We start from the raw sequence: 16,840 nt of genomic DNA, 5'->3' as shown, positions 1-16,840 counted from the left end.
TCTTATCCAAAAAGTATTGCCAAGACCAGTGTCAAGGAACTTTTTCCCTACTTTTTTTTTCTAGGAATTTTACAGTTTCAGGTCTTATTTAAGTTTTTAATTCATTTCAAGTTCATTTTTATGAGTGGTGTAAGATAGGGGTCTGAGTTTGTTTTTCTGCATGCGATTATCCAGTTTTTCCAGCACCATTTATTAAAGAAACTATCCTTTCCCCATTCAATATTCTTGGCTCCCTTGTCAAATATTAATTCACTATATATGTAGGAGTTTATTTCTGGACTCTCCATTCTTTTCCATTGGTTTATGTGTCTATTTTAATGCCAGTACTGTTTTGAATGCTATAGCTTTGTAGTGTAGTTTGAAATCAGGAAGTGTGATGCCTCCTGCTTAGTTTTTTTTCAGGATTGCCTTGGCTATCCTGAGTTTAGTTTTGCAAAATGCAGAGTTCTGTGGTCCCATGGTGGTGATGGTAGCACAGCACTGTGTATGTACTTACTGCTACTGAACTGTACGCTTAAAAATGGTTAAAATGGTAAATTTTGTTATGTATATTTTACCACAATTATATATTTTTAAAAATATAGCAGTTTAAAAAAAGGATTTGTAGCTATGTTTTTAAGTTTTTAAAACAAACAGAATTACCTAGAAGTATGTCATTTAACTCTTTCTGTTCCTTTTCTTTTTAATGTGTTCTAGCATCCATGAGTATGTTTTCTGATTTCCTGCAGTCTTTTTTGAAGCACTCTTCAACTACAGTTTTTGACCTTGTGGAAGAGTATGAAAACATTTGTAGTAGTCAGGTAAGTTAATTTCACTGCATTGCTGGTCAGACTTCAGTACTCTTTAAGTTTTTTTTGAACAGCATCAACTTGTGAATTTCTATACTATATTTAAGGAGGATGTCTTGGGGTGTAGTGACAAGTGTGGCATGGTTAGAAGGTCGGCCAGAGCAGCTCTGCTTTTTACACGTTGAGAGTCCATATAATATTTCTTTTAAGGACAAAAGGATTCTGCATCTTTGAAAAAGGAAAACCCAAAATATACAAAGAACTTAAAACTCTACAGTAAGAAAATGAACAATCTAACTGAGAAATGGACAAAACATGTAAACAGACACATCACCAGAGAAGATCTATAGATGGCAAATAAGTATGGGAAAAGATGCTTAACATCATATGTCAACACAACATTATAAATCAACTATACTCCAATATAAAATAAAAATTAAAAAAAACACATCATATATCATTAGGAAATAGCAAATTAAAACAACAAGATGCCACTATACACCTGTTAGAATGAACAAAATCCAAAACACTAACAAAACCAAATGGTGGCAAGGGTGTAGAACAAGAATTCTCATTCATTGCTGGTGGGAATGGAAAATGATACAGCCACTTTGGAAGACAGTGTCTCAGTTTCTTACAAAACTAAACATACTCTTACCATGTAACCTAACATTCATACTCTTTGGTATTTACCCAAAAGAGTTTAAAATATATGTCCACACAAAAGCCTGCACATGGATGTTTATAGCAGCTTTATTCATAATAGCCTAAATATGGAAGCAATCAAGATGTCCTTCAGTAAGTGAATGGGTAAATCAACTGTGGTTCATCCAGACAGTGGAATATTATACAGCCCTTAAAAGTAATGGGCTATCAAGCCATAAAGAGATGAGGATTAACCCGAAATGCATATCACTAAGTGAAAGAAGCCAATATGCAAAGGCTACATATGGTGTGATTGCAACTAGACGATATTCTGGAAAAGGGAAAACTTAGAATAAAAAGATCAGCAGTTGCCAGGGTTCAAAGGGCGGTAAGGATAGAAAGTGGAGCACGTGGTTTTTTATTGGAGTGATATTATTCTGTGTGATATTATTATGAGGGATACATGTCATTATACATTTGTCAAAACCCATAGAATGTACAACACCAAGAGTGAACCCTTGTGTAAACTATGGACTTTCAGTAGTAATGACATGTCAATGTAGCTTCAGTGACTGTAACAAACGTACCACTCTGGTACTGGATATTGATAGTGGGGGGTTAGGTTGTGTGTATTTGGGGGCAGAAAGTAATGGGAACTCGCTGTACTTCCTACTCAGTTTTGCTGTGAACCTAAAACTGCTTAAAAAATTAAGTCTCTTCTAAAGGAAAGGAAAGGACTTCAAGAAACTATTGCATTCAAGAATAATTGGAATAATAGTAATAGCCAATATTTTTTGAGCATTTAATATTAGTTCAATAATCAGTTTATGAATTGTTCCATTATAAAAGCAGTAGCTTCATTAAATAACAAAAACAATAATAATCACCTAGTGAATCACTGGAGTTAGGATTCCAATAGAGAATTTATTAAAGGAATGAGAAATACAGATAATACTTTTATTAAACACTGGCCTTAAGACAGAAGTAACATTATTTTGTGAATACTTTTTAAAGGGTGGGGAAACCTGTTGTTTTGGTAGTGATTCTTCATTTTCTGAATGAGACCAATCCTGTTTCTTAATTGCCCTTGATAAGGAGGTAATATTCATAACCTTTGAGAAAGGTTTCTTTTACCTTGGGTCCTTAAACCTCCTATTAAATAATTTGGTGTGTGTTTCTGTGAAGAACATCCATATCTTTCATTAGACTTCTGCAAAAAGTCCTCAAATGGTTAAGAACTACTGTTTTACAGCAAGGAGGGATTTTGGTTAAGGTTTGGTTAGAAATGACAATGTTTTGGTACCAGTCTTAGGAAAATATTTTTCTTGATTTTTTTATATGGTATAAATTTTTCAGATAAAACTTGAAGATACCTTATTTTTAATTTTCATTGCTGCTCTGTTGGTTCATGTTATGATTTTGTTGGGTGTAGGTTAGATTTAGCTTATCTTCTGGGTTGATGTACAAGGAGAAAAACGCACTCATGGCTGTTATTGTTGAATCTGAACTCTAGAGTCTGTTAAACATATATACTCACATAAACACACCTTACTTCAAATTAAGGCCATTTCTAGTGGGAATGTTATATTACACTCAATTTAAAAAAGACAATAGACAGGAAAAATTTATAATATAAATATGTACATATATAAAATATATATAAATAGTTTTAGCACTATGTACTTGAAGAATACAAAGTTGTGACTCAAAATTATAGAAAACCTTATTACATTTGTATTTTTAATTCAGGTGAATATACTGAGTAAAATAGTGAGCCGAGCAACACCTGGACTTCAAAAGTTTTCAAAAACAGCCAGTATGCTCTGGCTTCTTCAACAGGAGATGGTCACATGGAGGCTGCTGGCTTCTTTGTATAGGTAAAGTTGTGTAGGACTTCAAAGAGAAATAAACTGGCAGATTAACTTGGAAGTTAGAGTAAGATGTGTTTGGAAATAGGTTCTGCCATTTTGTGATACTTATCATCTCTAATGCCTTAGTTGTCAGAAGTGAGTTAACGAGGAAAGGGGAATATTAATCATAAAGCTGGTAGCTACCAAAAATTGGATACGTGTAAAGATTTAAGGAAAGTGCTAAAAATACGGCAATATTTAGAAGAGGATAGATTAAGAAAAAGAACTGACAGATATACTTTATGTAATGTAGAAGTTTGAGAGAAGTTAACCAAATTTTTCTTCTCTCAGATGCTCCTTGGTTTTGGCTCTCATTCTGTTACTTTCTCATCCTAATGAGAAAATCTTGAGAGAAAATTATATTTTTTCATTTGGGCCCTGTGAAAACATTATATTAAAAAGTTAGGTGTATGAATTAGCAGGTAGCCATTAAAGACTTTGCAGTTTGTCTCTTCAGTAAATATAATTTTTGTTCAGATGTCAGTATTAGATTCAGAAGGCATTTACTACTTGATTTTTGCTTTTAAAAGCATGTTGGCTAAGTTAATTGGAAACTCATTTGTTTATAGTGGATGGAATGCAGGTTTCTGCATGTATCTAGCTTAAAAAGGTGATTTCATTTACTCATATGAAATAAGGCTTTTTCATTTTGTGTTATTTTTCCCCAGAGACAGAATACAGTCTGCATTAGAAGATGAAAGTATGTTTGTAATTACTGTAAGTTTTATATTAAATTTTTTCCTTTATAAATGCTTAAAATTCAAATGTTTTTAGTAGTAGAATTTGATTTTTGATCCTCCATCTAGAGTTTCTTCATTTAAAAAATTTTACAAGTAAAGATACAATAATCAAAATTGATTTACATTATAGAGTAAAAGGTTAAAGTTCTCTTTTATCTCTCATACTGTTCAGTCTAACAATTTAGTACATATTCTACCAGACATTTTTCTCTGCATCTTTATACATATATACACATACAATTTTGTGGGGTTTTTTTTTTTTTTTTTTTTTTTTTTTTTTTGGTACGCGGGCCTCTCACTGTTGTGGCCTCTCCTGTTGTGGAGCACAGGCTCCAGACGCGCAGGCTCAGCGGCCATGGCTCACTGGCCCAGCCGCTTCACGGCATGTGGGATCTTCCCAGACCGGGGCACGAACCCGTGTCCCCTGCATCGGCAGGCGGACTCTCAACCACTGCGCCACCAGGGAAGCCCTGTGGGGTTTTTTTTTGAAGATCAAGTTGAGAATGTCATTTTGAAATGTTTAGTTAAACCTTGAGAAGGTCAACCACAGTGTTCTAGAGATGCCTTCCTTCAGACAAAGTATCCTCCAAGACAATGAAGGCTATGCCTCATTATCCTCGAAATCAAACATTGACCTCCTAGGTAATTTGAGGGAGTTGTCCCTCAGGCCATTCAGCAGAAGCCTTTTTTTAATGCAGTCTGGGTGAAATGTTGCAGGATTCAGTGACTTGGGTCCTAGTAAAGGTATTAGTCAAGTTGTTAAATTGTGCAAACTTCTCTGCAGTGCTAGAATATATTTTGTTCTCTCCTAGAGACTCCAAGCAGAGAGAAGATAGAGCCTGAAGGGAATGAGTCCCCCAGCTCTGTCTCAGTCTGTAAATGGTCTTTACATATTTTTCTTTTCCTCCCAGCAGACCCAGGGGAACTCAGCCATGTTGCCCCCCTTCAAAAGTCAGCACTTTCTACAGTTAATGTTTGAACAACACGGGTTTGAACTGTGTGGGTCCACTTAACACACAGATTTTTTTCACTAAATACATGCTGCAGTACTACATGATCTGCAGTTGGTTGAATCCTCAGGTACAGAACCTCGGTTACAGAGGAATGAGCAGTACAGAGAGCTAACTGTAAAGTTACATTTGGATTTTCGACTGTAAGGAGGATCAGTGCCCTAACCCTTGCATTGTTCAAGGGTCAGCCGTATTTCTTTCTTTTAAAGCAAAATAATTTTCAAGCACTGTAACTCCAACCTGTCAAAAGTCAAACCCACTTTTGTCTTTCAGTGGATGGCACCATAGCCAACTTTCCAAGGAACCCGAATGTTCCCTAAGGCAGCACTTCTCAAACTTTACTGTGCACATGAGTCACCTGGGGATCTTGTTAAAATACAGATTGTGATTCAGTAGGTCTGGGAAGGGGCCTAAGATTCTGCATTTTTTTTTTTTTTTTTTTTTTTGAGGTACGCGGGCCTCTCACTGTTGTGGCCTCTCCCGTTGCGGAGCACAGGCTCTAGACATGCAGGCTCAGTGGCCACGGCTCACGGGCCCAGACGCTCCGCGGCATGTGGGATCCTCCCGGACCGGGGCACGAACCCGCGTCCCCTGCATCGGCAGGCGGACTCTCAACCACTGCGCCACCAGGGAAGCCCAGATTCTGCATTTTTAAGAGGCTCGCAGGTGGTGCTGATGCTGTTGGTCTGTAAACCACACTCTGAGTAGCCAGGGTTTAGACCCTGCTCTCTGCCTCATCTCAAAATTTAGTCCATCATCAGATCTTGCTCACTTTAGCTCTTCTGTTCCAACTCTGACCTCTCATCTCTGTTCCTCTTGCCACCACTTAAGCCAAAGCCTTCATCATTTTTTGCAGGAATTATGGCAATAACTTCATCTAGTCTCCCTGCTCTATACATATATGTAGTTTTGGGTGGTGGTGGGGTTGGTTTGGTGTTTTTTTCTTTTTTACTGTATAGTATGATTTCATTTATACCTTATACTGAGAGTTTTTTATTATTCATCAATATTTCTTAGTTTTTTTCATGTCAATTTGTATACGTTTACCTTATTTTTTCATAGTATGCCAAAGTATAAATGTGCCATAATTTTTTTCAGACATTCTGCTGGACATATTTGTTTCCAGTATATTTGCTATAGTTATAATGCAATGAACATTCTTCACACTTACCTACATATTTGAGTATTTCCTATATTTCTGGAAGTGAATTGTTGGGACAAAGTTTGATAGAGTTTGTCATGTTGCCTTCCTAATGAAATGTACTAGTTTACACTCTCACAGTGTGTGAAAATGTTTACTCTGCCATCAATCATTTGATTTTGCCAGTTGGAAGGAAGGTACCTTGTTTTTTTTTTTTTTAATTAATTAATTAATTTTTGGTTGCATTGGGTCTTCGTTGCTGTGTGCAGGCTTTCTCTAGTTGCGATGAGCGGGAGCTACTCTTTGTTGCCGTGCGCGGGCTTCTCATTGCGGTGGCTTCTTTTGTTGTGGAGCACGGGCTCTAGGCGCGCGGGCTTCGGTAGTCATGGCACGTGGGCTCAGTAGTTGTGGCTCGTGGCCTCTAGAGCGCAGGCTCAATAGTTGTGGTGAACAGGCTCACAGGCCTAGCCGCTCCACAGCATGTGGGATCTTCCTAGACCAGGGTTTGAACCCATGTCCCCTGCATTGGAAGGCGGATTCTTAACCACTGCGCTACCAGGGAAGTCCTAAAGTTTTTAAATGTTAATTTCCTAATATGCCCCATGACTGCATCCTACCCTTTATTATGATTTGTTTCATTTTGTTTTGTATTTTATTTTTCCCAAAAACAACGTCTCTGGGGAAATAGAACTTAAAAATTTTAAGCATAACCAAGAATTAAAATATCAAGTAAGAGCAGCTGCACATTGATCTAGCAGTTTGAAACTTATAAAATTTTTTCAAAGGTGAATATACAGATTTGCTATGTTAAAATGGTTGTAGGTGGTTAAATATACTTATTTCAGATTCTCTTACCTTTCTGTTGAAATAATGTTCTTGAGGATCTTCTCTTTCTTTCCACCATTTTTTTTTTATAGGTTCTTAATGCCAGTGAAAAAGCAGTTGTGGAAGCATTATTTCAGAGAGATTCACTTGTCCGACAAAGTCAGGTATGACTAGAATTTTTACATTTTTTTGGTGAAATATGGAGAAAGGTAAATGACATAAAAGAAATGAAGTTTTTTTTTTTTTTTTTTTTGGTACGCGTGCCTCTCACTGTGGTACGCGGGCCTTTTTTTTTTTTTTTTGGTACGTGGTACGCAGTACGCGGTACGCGGGCCTTTCTTGTTGCGGAGCACAGGCTCCGGATGCGCAGGCTCAGTGGCCATGGCTCACGGGCCCAGCCGCTCCGCGGCATGTGGGATCTTCCCGGACCGGGGCATGAACACGCGTCCCCTGCATCGGCAGGCGGACTCTCAACCACTGCACCACCAGGGAAGCCCTGAAGTTTTTTAAGTCAAACTTTTTTCTTAATTTTTTTCTTTTTGATCTTTTAATTTATAATTAAAAAGAATTAAGAACCTTGTTTTTTATTTTCAAATAATAGCCCCACCATTTCCAGGAATAGCCTGTTAAAAACTGTATTATTCCTATAGAAAATACCTTTTGCCATAATATTTATACATCTTTAAAAAGTAAAAACAGTGATAGAAAAAATTGTTACTTGGTATTTTTGAATTAGAAAACTTTTTTTTTTAAATTAATGGTAGTAGTAATACTACTTCAAATAAAATACTTACAGATTTTATAGTTAATACTCTTTTTCCCCTCCTTTCCTAGCTGGTGGTAGATTGGTTGGAGAGCATTGCCAAAGATGAGATTGGAGATTTTTCGGATAATATTGAGTTTTATGCAAAGTCAGTATATTGGTAAGTCACTAAACTTTTATTGTTGAAGTCATTTAATGTTGGTTTTGTTTATTCATCTTTCAACAAATATTTATTCAGTTCTTACTGAACTCAGTCTGTGAGCAAAACAGATAAAAACTCTGCCTTTGTGGAATTTATAATTGTATAGGAGAGTTAGACAGCAAATAGATATATATCCTATTGGGTGCTAAGAGTTTTGAAAGAAAAATAAGAATCAGAGTTGATGGATAGAGGATGGTAATGGGAGTTACTTTAAGTAGAAGAGGTGACCAGGGAAGGCCTCTCTAAGGAAGTAACAGGTAATAAGAGTAAGAGGTTTTTAAGAAATAAAGGAGGCCAGACATGCAAAAATTTGAGGGACAAGTGTTCAGGGCAAGAACAGGAACTACAGAGACTCTAAGAAGGTAAAGTATTTGCACAAGGAGGCCAGTGTGAGCACAGCAAAGAAAAGAATGGTAGGAAATGAGATTGAAGAGAGCCAGCTCATATAGGACTTTTACAGGTAGCCCAGGTAAGGGTTTGGGACTTTATTTTAAATGTGATGGGAAACCTTGAGAATAAAAGAATGACATGGTCTGATTCAAGTTTTCAAACAATCACTTTGCCATATTTTCTTAATAATCATAATTGATTATCAGGAAAACAATTCTCCCATGTTTCTAGCTACTTGTATGTGTTTTTGTTTTTTAATTGCTTTTCCCTGCATCCTTCAGTGCTTCTAAATTATTGTAAGACCTTGAAACCAGAAAGCAAGTACCCCTAGGTTAAAGGGACAGTTTATTTCAAGACTTAAAGAAAAAGTTCAGTTTGCCTTTGAATTCAGTAACATTATATATGTATCAAGTCTATAAATCAATTGTTTTTTTCTCTGCTTAACTAGGAAATTAGTGCTACCAAATTTTTTTTTTTAATCTTAAATCTTGGTTAGTTGTGGTTTTTCTGAGAGAAAGAGAAATTTTCATTTTCAGAAAAAAAATTTTTTAAGTTAATATGTCCTGTTAAGGTTTTTACAAGTTTTTTATGAGTTAGTCTCCTTTTCTTGCCAGTCAATAGAAGAGAATAGAGAATCCTTTTAAAACAGAGCCACACTTCTGTGGTCATTTGGTTTTTAATGAGGCATCAAAGCAATCCAGTGGGGAAAGCAATGTCTTTTGAACAAACCGTGCAGGAAAAAACTGCATATCTATGTGAACAAAGCTTAGCCTTGATACCTCCCTCACACTGTACCCAACAGTTAATTCAAGATGGATCATAATCCCCAATGTATAAGCTAAAACTGTAAAGCTCTTAGAGGAAAACATAAGAGGACATTTTTGTGACTTGGCGAATAAGTGATTGTCACAGAAAGCAGTAATCAGGAGAAAGAGATTGATTTGACTTCATCAAAATTAAAACCTCATTAAAAGACATCATTGAGAAAAGGAATTGGTGGCAATCCGCAGACTGGAAGAAACGTAAAGAACCTGTAGTTCATAAAGAACTACAACTCAGTAGCAAGAAGACAGCCAGATTAAAAAGGACAAAGATTTGAACAGATTCCTCACAAAAGCAGATAGTTGAATGGCCAATAAGGCATGAAAAAATGCTCAACATCATTAGTCATCTGAGCGAAAATGCCCTTTTATATTAACGTTTTGCATGTTTTTTCTGAGTTTGTACTCTCTTTCCTTGACTTGATTTTTTTAAGTAGACCTATTAAAATTCCTCGTTTAAAAAAAAGTTGTACTTATTCTTTCAGGGAAAATACTCTGCATACCTTGAAACAGCGGCAGCTCTCTTCTTACATAGGAAGTGTCCGTCCTCTTGTCACTGAATTGGTAAGTGTTCTTTGAAATGGAAGTTGCCTTCAGAGTTAAGTGATTTTTATTCCTAAAGGCTGAGAATTTTTATTTTCTTGGATCCTTGTTTTAGTTTCCAGAAGGACTGCATATACTGTTTAACTCTAAAAATTACTAAGTTGCGTTTGAATTTGATGGCATATATTTGAACCCATCTGTGGCCTATAGATTGTAAATTGTAAAAGGAAGTATAGAAAGTGTTCTTGATTTGCCAGCATTAAAACAAATTAATTTGATTGTAAATTGTAAAAGGAAGTATAGAAAGTGTTCTTGATTTGCCAGCATTAAAACAAATTAATTTTGACTTTATAGCAAGGTTTGACTCTGCAGCTGTAAGGTGGTGACCTATGAAAGTTCTTTTATATAGAAAGCAGGGGAAAAAAATAAAGCTTTGTGAATTAGCTTGAGGTTAGAAGGGTCATTCTAGGATATGAGTTATAGGAGTAATAGTGGATTTGAAAAGAACGGGAGTCTAATTATTGTAGAAATGAAGGAACAGAACTTTGTGATAGGTGGAGGCATGTGAATTAAATGTTTATAGTGAAAAGTGAGAGAAGTAAGTAACAGTCGAAAAAATAGGTAAAATTCCATTTGGTAACAAAAGTGTGTTTTGATGAAAATTATTTGGAAACTACTGAAAGTTCTTGTAATAAATTGTAGCAAAATTACCCCTGTAGCAAGCAACTAAAAATCATTTACCCTTAACATCTGGAAAGTGGTGATTTCCTTTTGCCAGAAAGAAACTATTTGTTCCAAAATTGAATGATTATATCTGTCTGCAAAATATTTGTGAAACTAGCCAATTGACCTATTATGCCTTCCAGTTTTTGAATTGATAATCATATTACTCAGTAACATTTGGAATAAGAATTACTCCTCTTTTAAAGTTACATTAAAATAGCTTTTAATCTGAAATTCATCATGTAGATCAGGGGTCCCCAACCCCCAGGCTGTGGACTGGTACCGGTCCGCGGCCTGTTAGGAAGCGGGCCACGCAGCAGGAGGTGAGCGGAAGGTGAATGAGCGAAGTTACATCTGCCGCTCCCCGTCGCTCCCCATCTCCCCGTCGCTCCCCATCGCTCCCGTTATCGCCTGAACCATCCCCTTCCCCCCGCCACCCCCCCTGCCGTCTGTGGAAAAATTGTCTTCCACAAAACCGGTCCCTGATGCCAAAAAGGTTGGGGACCGCTGATGTAGATCATGTGTGCTCTTTGCCACAAAAATGAGGACACTATGTTATCCCCAGTGTTTTCTTTTTATTCTTGAAAGGTAGTTGGTAGGAATAACTGAGGGTGGAGGTATTTATTAGAAATCTGTTTTAAAATTTCTTTTGTTGGGTGTTGGTGTGCTTTGTATAGCATTAGTCCCATACTGGGCTCTCTTCTCGTATGTTCTCAGAAAGAACCAGCTAAGCACCTTCTAGTCACAGAGTGCATTGTGATTCCTGCAGTTTCTCCTCTGCTCACTCTCCATCTAGGCCTAATTCTGTTTAGGATTAACTGGGCCATGTAGTTGCTACAACAGGGTAAAGCTCAAGTCAGCTTGAATTATGAGTAGAATTTCTAGAGCTGCTGGGCTGGACTAGGGCTGTTTCCAGCTTGCCTGACTGAAGTATGCACCTTTGTGGACCAACAGAGTCTGTTTTGAATGGGCAACAGACAGCTATGTGGCTATCTGGGACACTTGTGACACTTTGTTCCCTTTGTTACTTAAGTAAATTCAGTGAATTTATTTCAGTATGTAATTCAGGAGACATTTATCATCTCTTGATGTTTACATTGTATGTGCATATAAAGAATTTATAGTTGATGATTTAATTAATTAATTAATTTTTGTAGGACCCTGATGCTCCCATAAGACAGAAGATGCCCCTTGATGATCTGGATAGAGAAGATGAAGTCAGATTACTTAAATATCTTTTCACTCTGATTCGTGCTGGAATGACAGAAGAGGTAAATGATGTATATACCCTGCTTGTCCAATATCAAAAAGTCACAGACTGTAAGTTGGAAAGGATCTTTGTGACCACTGAGTATGCCTCCTCAATGCAGTAATCTTTTTCACAGTATTTCTGGATCTAACTCCTGTTCCAACATTTCTGGTAATAAAGAACACATTGCTTCAGAAAGCAGTGCACTTCAGTTTGCACAACTCTGGTAGAAAATCCTTTGTAAGAAGTCAAACTTTGCCTTCCCATTAGTGTACTGCATACCCTAGGCATAGCCCCATTATTTCTAGTTTGGATTTTTTTTTTTAACAAATTCAATGAAGACTTTTTTTTTTTTTTTTAGTAAATTTATTTATGGCTGCGTTGGGTCTTCATTGCCGCACATGGGCTTTCTCTAGTTGTGGCGAGTAGGGGCTACTCTTCATTGCGGTGCGTGGGCTTCTCATTATAGTGGCTTCTCTTGTTGTGGAGCACGGGCTCTAGGCGTGCGGGCTCGGTAGTTGTGGTGCATGGGCTTAGTTGCTCCGCGGCATGTGGGATCTTCCTGGACCAGGGCTTAAACCCGTGTCGCCTTCATTGGCTGGCGGATTCCTAACCACTGCGCCATTAGGGAAGCCCCTATTTCTAGTTTGGATTTTTAAGAGTTAAGAATAAGTCTGACCCTAATTGCTCTTCAGGTTGATACTGTCTAGCATTTGAAGACTATGGTCCCCTCAAATTTCTTCCTTTTAACTTCACCTCTTTAATATGTAACCTCCTGGGCTTCCCTGGTGGCACAGTGGGTGGGAATCTGCCTGCCAATGCAGGGGACCTGGGTTTGATCCCTGGCCCGGGAAGATTCCCACATGCCGCGGAGCTGCAAAGCCCATGTGCCACAACTACTGAGCCTGTGCTCTGCAACGAGAAGCCACGACAATGAGAAGCCTGCGCACCACTCGCTGCAACTAGAGAAAGCCCGTGCATAGAACAAAGACCCAACACAGCCAAAAATAAAAACAAATAAATAAATAAATTTATTTAAAAAAAAAAGTAGGGGCTTCCCTGGTGGCACAGTGGTTGAGAGTCCGCCTGCCAATGCAGGGGACATGGGTTCCTGCCCCGGTCTGGGAAGATCCCACATGCCACGGAGCGGCTGGGCCCGTGAGCCATGGCTGCTGAGCCTGCGCGTCCGGAGCCTGTGCTCTGCAACAGGAGAGGCCACAACAGTGAGAGGCCCGCGTACCAAAAAAAAAAAAAAAAAAAAGTAACCTCCTTTGTGATAGTTAAGGTCTTGTGTGTAAGGTGTGAAGTATCTGATCAGACAGCTTACTGGATGGCTCTGTGGACTTTTTTTTTTTTTTTTTTTTTTTGCGGTACACGGGCCTCTCACTGTTGTGGCCTCTCCCGTTGCGGAGTACAGGTTCCAGACGCGCAGGCTCAGCAGCCATGGCTCACGAGCCTAGCCGCTCCGAGGCATGTGGGATCTTCCCGGACCGGGGCACGAACCCGTGTCCCCTGCATCAGCAGGCAGAGTCTCAACCACTGCGCCACCAGGGAAGCCCTCTGTGGACTTTTTAGATGAGGTAGTCTGATGCATAGGAGCTTCAAGCTTCAGATATTATGCTGTACCTGTTTTGCTGTACTCTTGGTAATGTTCTTTAGATAGAAATATGTTAGCTCAAAGTGTTGTTTGTTCTTCTGTGTTACAAACCACTAGCATATATTAAGTAATTTTTATAGTAGTAAGTGTTGGATTATTAAACATCATTCTTATTTTTTAATTAAGAAAAGAAGGGGGATTCCCTGGTGGTCCAGTAGTTAGGCCTCTGAGCTTTCACTGCTGAGGGTTTGGGTTCAATCTCTGACTGGGGAACTAAGATCCTGTAAGCCACGTGGGTGGCACGGCGCCCCCCCCCCCCAAAAAAAAGGAAAGAAAGAAAGAAAAGAAGTAACACGTACTCATTTGTTCAGAAAATATTTGAGTCCCAGCCACTCTGCCAGGTGATGTGCAGGATACTAGGAATCACAATGGCAAGTAAGGATGTATTTTTAAAAACAAAACAAAAATATCATCACATTATTGAAAGTCTTGAAAAATAAAAACTCTCAAGGTCCCACTACCTTTACATAATCACAGATAGTGGGGTTTTAAAATTTACTTACAAGCCTTTTTTTTGTACATCTTTTTTTTTCACTTTACACGAGCCTCTCACTGTTGTGGCCTCTCCCATTGCGGAGCACAGGCTCCGGACGCGCAGGCTCAGCGGCCATGGCTCATCGGCCCAGCCGCTCCGTGGCATGTGGGATCTTCCCGGACCGGGGCATGAACCCGCGTCCCCTGCATCGGCAGGCGGACTCTCAACCACTGCGCCACCAGGGAAGCCCAAGTCAATAGTTTTGGTATATTACAGTATTGATTTTTTCATTGTGATAAAAGATATATAACAAAATTTGTCATTTTAACCATTTTCAAGTGTAAATTTCAGTGACATTAATTAAATTCACAGTGTTGCGAAACCATCACCACTATGTTTCTAAAACTTTTTCATCACCCCAAGCAGAAACTCCATAACCATTATGCAGTAATTCCCCATTTCCCCTTTCTCTCAGCATTTGGTAACCTAATCTTTCTGTCTCTATGCATTTGCCTATTCTAGCTATTTCATGTAAGTGGAATCATACAATATTTGTTCTTTTGTGTCTGGCTAATTTCACTTAGAAAAATGTTTTTAAGGTTTTGCATTCAGATTTTGTTCTGCCTTTTTTAGGTAGCATATCAAATATTTTTAAAATATTTTTCCATGTTGCTACATAGCTTTCATAATTTTTAAAAGTCATAAATCCAAAATGATGTTTTGGGTATGATACTTTTTAACTGATTCAATTTTTTTTTAAATATTTATTTATTTATTTTTATTTATTTGGCTGTGCCGGATCTTAGTCATGGCATGCGGGATCTTCGTTGTGGCGTGTGAGATCTTTTAGTCGTGGCATGTGGGCTCTTAGTTGCAGCATGCGGGATCTAGTTCCCTGACCAGGGATCAAACCCTGGCCCCCTGCATTGCGAGCGTGGAGTCTTAACCATTGGACCACTAGGGAAGTCCCTTAACTGGTTGTATTAATCAGATTCTGTAGGTTCAAATGACAGAAGCCCAACTCAAATTACTTACAGGTCGGGGATTGATTGTCTCATGGAACAGAGAAGTATAGAGGGTTATATCTGGTTATAAAAGCAGGATTCGGGGACTTAGAAGATGTCATTAGGATACTGTCTCTCCCAGGCTCTTGACACTCCTCTCTGTGGCTTCATTCTCAAGAAGCCATTTGTGTCCGTGATGGCCGCCAACAGCTCCAGCCTTACATCCTCCTGCAAGCTAGCAACCCCAGCAAAAGGAGTGTCTCTCTTTCCCAATATCTCTGGCAAGGGTCCTGGGAGTGATTCTTGTTACATCACATGCCTAATCCTTGAGTTCAGAGATGGAATCATATGACCTATTCAAACCATATGAACTAAATGGGGAGAGATGGTTCCTAAAGAGATGATGGACCAACAAACATGTTTCTATCTCACTGGTATATCAAGCTCATCTGATTGGTCACATTTAACATGAAGAAATATCATCTTTATGGGCTGAATGAGCAATAGCACCCTGTCATTATAGAGACTAACAGTGTTTTTGTAATACTTTTACATAAATCAAGGGTCATCAGCCTCTTTAGCCCATTTGTCTCTAGCAGAATTACATGCCTGTGGGCACCGTGGGCACCTAGTGGTAAGCCCAGAATCAAAGAGCAAATGGATTATTAGGGAAAGAAAGAAAGGAAGGAAGGGAGGGATGGAGGGAGGGAGGGAGGGAGGGAGGCAGGAAGGCAGGCAGGCAGGCAGGCCCACGGGCGGGCAGAGGCCACAGAAAGACATGCATATGGCTGAAGTGAAACGCCATTACTGATTGTCTACACCATCCTTTGTCACATCTATGCCATAAGTTATCTGATCCTCATAAATTGCTTGTACTTTTCTATAAGGCACAAGTACTTCTTTAGTACTGCATTGGTTATATGACCAATCACTGTTTCTTGTTTCTAAAGGCACAACGACTCTGCAAACGCTGTGGTCAGGCATGGAGAGCTGCAACACTTGAAGGCTGGAAGCTCTATCATGACCCCAATGTTAACGGAGGTATTTTAATTGATTTTATTCTGAGAGTTAGCTCTAAATGGCAATTTTGTGAAGTATAGCTTTTGTTTTTAGAAATTGTTGAACTTAGGAGATCTCATTTTAAGCTATAAACTTTATTTCTTTTACTGTTTTATAGGAACAGAATTAGAACATGTTGAAGGGAATCCATATAGATGCATTTGGAAAATAAGTTGTTGGAGAATGGCAGAAGATGTAAGATATAATAAAATATTTACTGATACTGATTTTTACTCATAATTCACTGAAGGCCTGCTGAAGATGCTATGGAATGTTGAGAGTAGTTTAAGACTAAAGTTCCTGTTTTTGAAGAACTTCCAATCAAACTGAAGAACAGGGCAGGCTTTACGAATCAGAGTTATTCAGACACACTGAGTACTAAGAATTAAGCACTGAAATAAGGCAAAAATACAAAAAAAGGTAGCAGATGAAGTCACAGAATAAGCACTGGGCTGGCTTCCAAAGAGAATTGAACCGATCTTTTAAAAATTACTAGGATTTGAGTTGTTGGGCATGAAAAGCAGAGAAAGGAATTGTCGGTAGGATGCCTAGGTTGGGAAAAGTCAAGGGAAGGTAGGTTTACCAGGTTGGAGCAGAATCCTCACAAGAGGAAATATAGTCGGTTCTGTCATGACACCACCTATGCATTCCTAAAAATCACTACAGCATGACAAATTGTGGAGAAAATCCACAGGGCTTTTAGGGAAAATAGAATTAAGAGCACAGTACTTAAAAACCACCAGTGACACATAAAAAGTTAAAAACTTAATAAAAATAGCACAGTGTCACACTGTTAAATAAACACATAAATACTGCAACAAATATGGCAGTTTACCTTGAAAAAGAACTGGAGTTTGCTTGTGGAATGAGGTGTCAGAGGGTTACAGCTTGTGAG

General features: G+C 38.5%; 1 protein-coding gene across 4 annotated transcripts in view; it reads left to right on the top strand.

The window, feature by feature from the left end:
* Positions 1-16,840, top strand: part of NUP107 (nucleoporin 107) — a 45,357-nt gene that overhangs the window by 11,172 nt on the left and 17,345 nt on the right. For all 4 annotated transcript variants that reach the window (XM_019918572.3, XM_019918571.3, XM_019918573.3 and 1 more), the window contains 9 exons: positions 697-800; positions 3,183-3,310; positions 4,012-4,060; positions 7,152-7,223; positions 7,894-7,982; positions 9,721-9,799; positions 11,659-11,772; positions 15,837-15,927; positions 16,064-16,140. In XM_019918572.3, coding sequence (XP_019774131.2) covers positions 697-800; positions 3,183-3,310; positions 4,012-4,060; positions 7,152-7,223; positions 7,894-7,982; positions 9,721-9,799; positions 11,659-11,772; positions 15,837-15,927; positions 16,064-16,140 — 803 coding nt within the window. The remainder of the gene's footprint in view (positions 1-696; positions 801-3,182; positions 3,311-4,011; positions 4,061-7,151; positions 7,224-7,893; positions 7,983-9,720; positions 9,800-11,658; positions 11,773-15,836; positions 15,928-16,063; positions 16,141-16,840) is intronic.

This window comes from Tursiops truncatus, chromosome 11 (assembly GCF_011762595.2).
Source record: "Tursiops truncatus isolate mTurTru1 chromosome 11, mTurTru1.mat.Y, whole genome shotgun sequence".
Classification (NCBI taxonomy): Eukaryota; Metazoa; Chordata; class Mammalia; order Artiodactyla; family Delphinidae; genus Tursiops; species Tursiops truncatus.
This window is presented reverse-complemented; position numbering and strand designations above follow the sequence as displayed.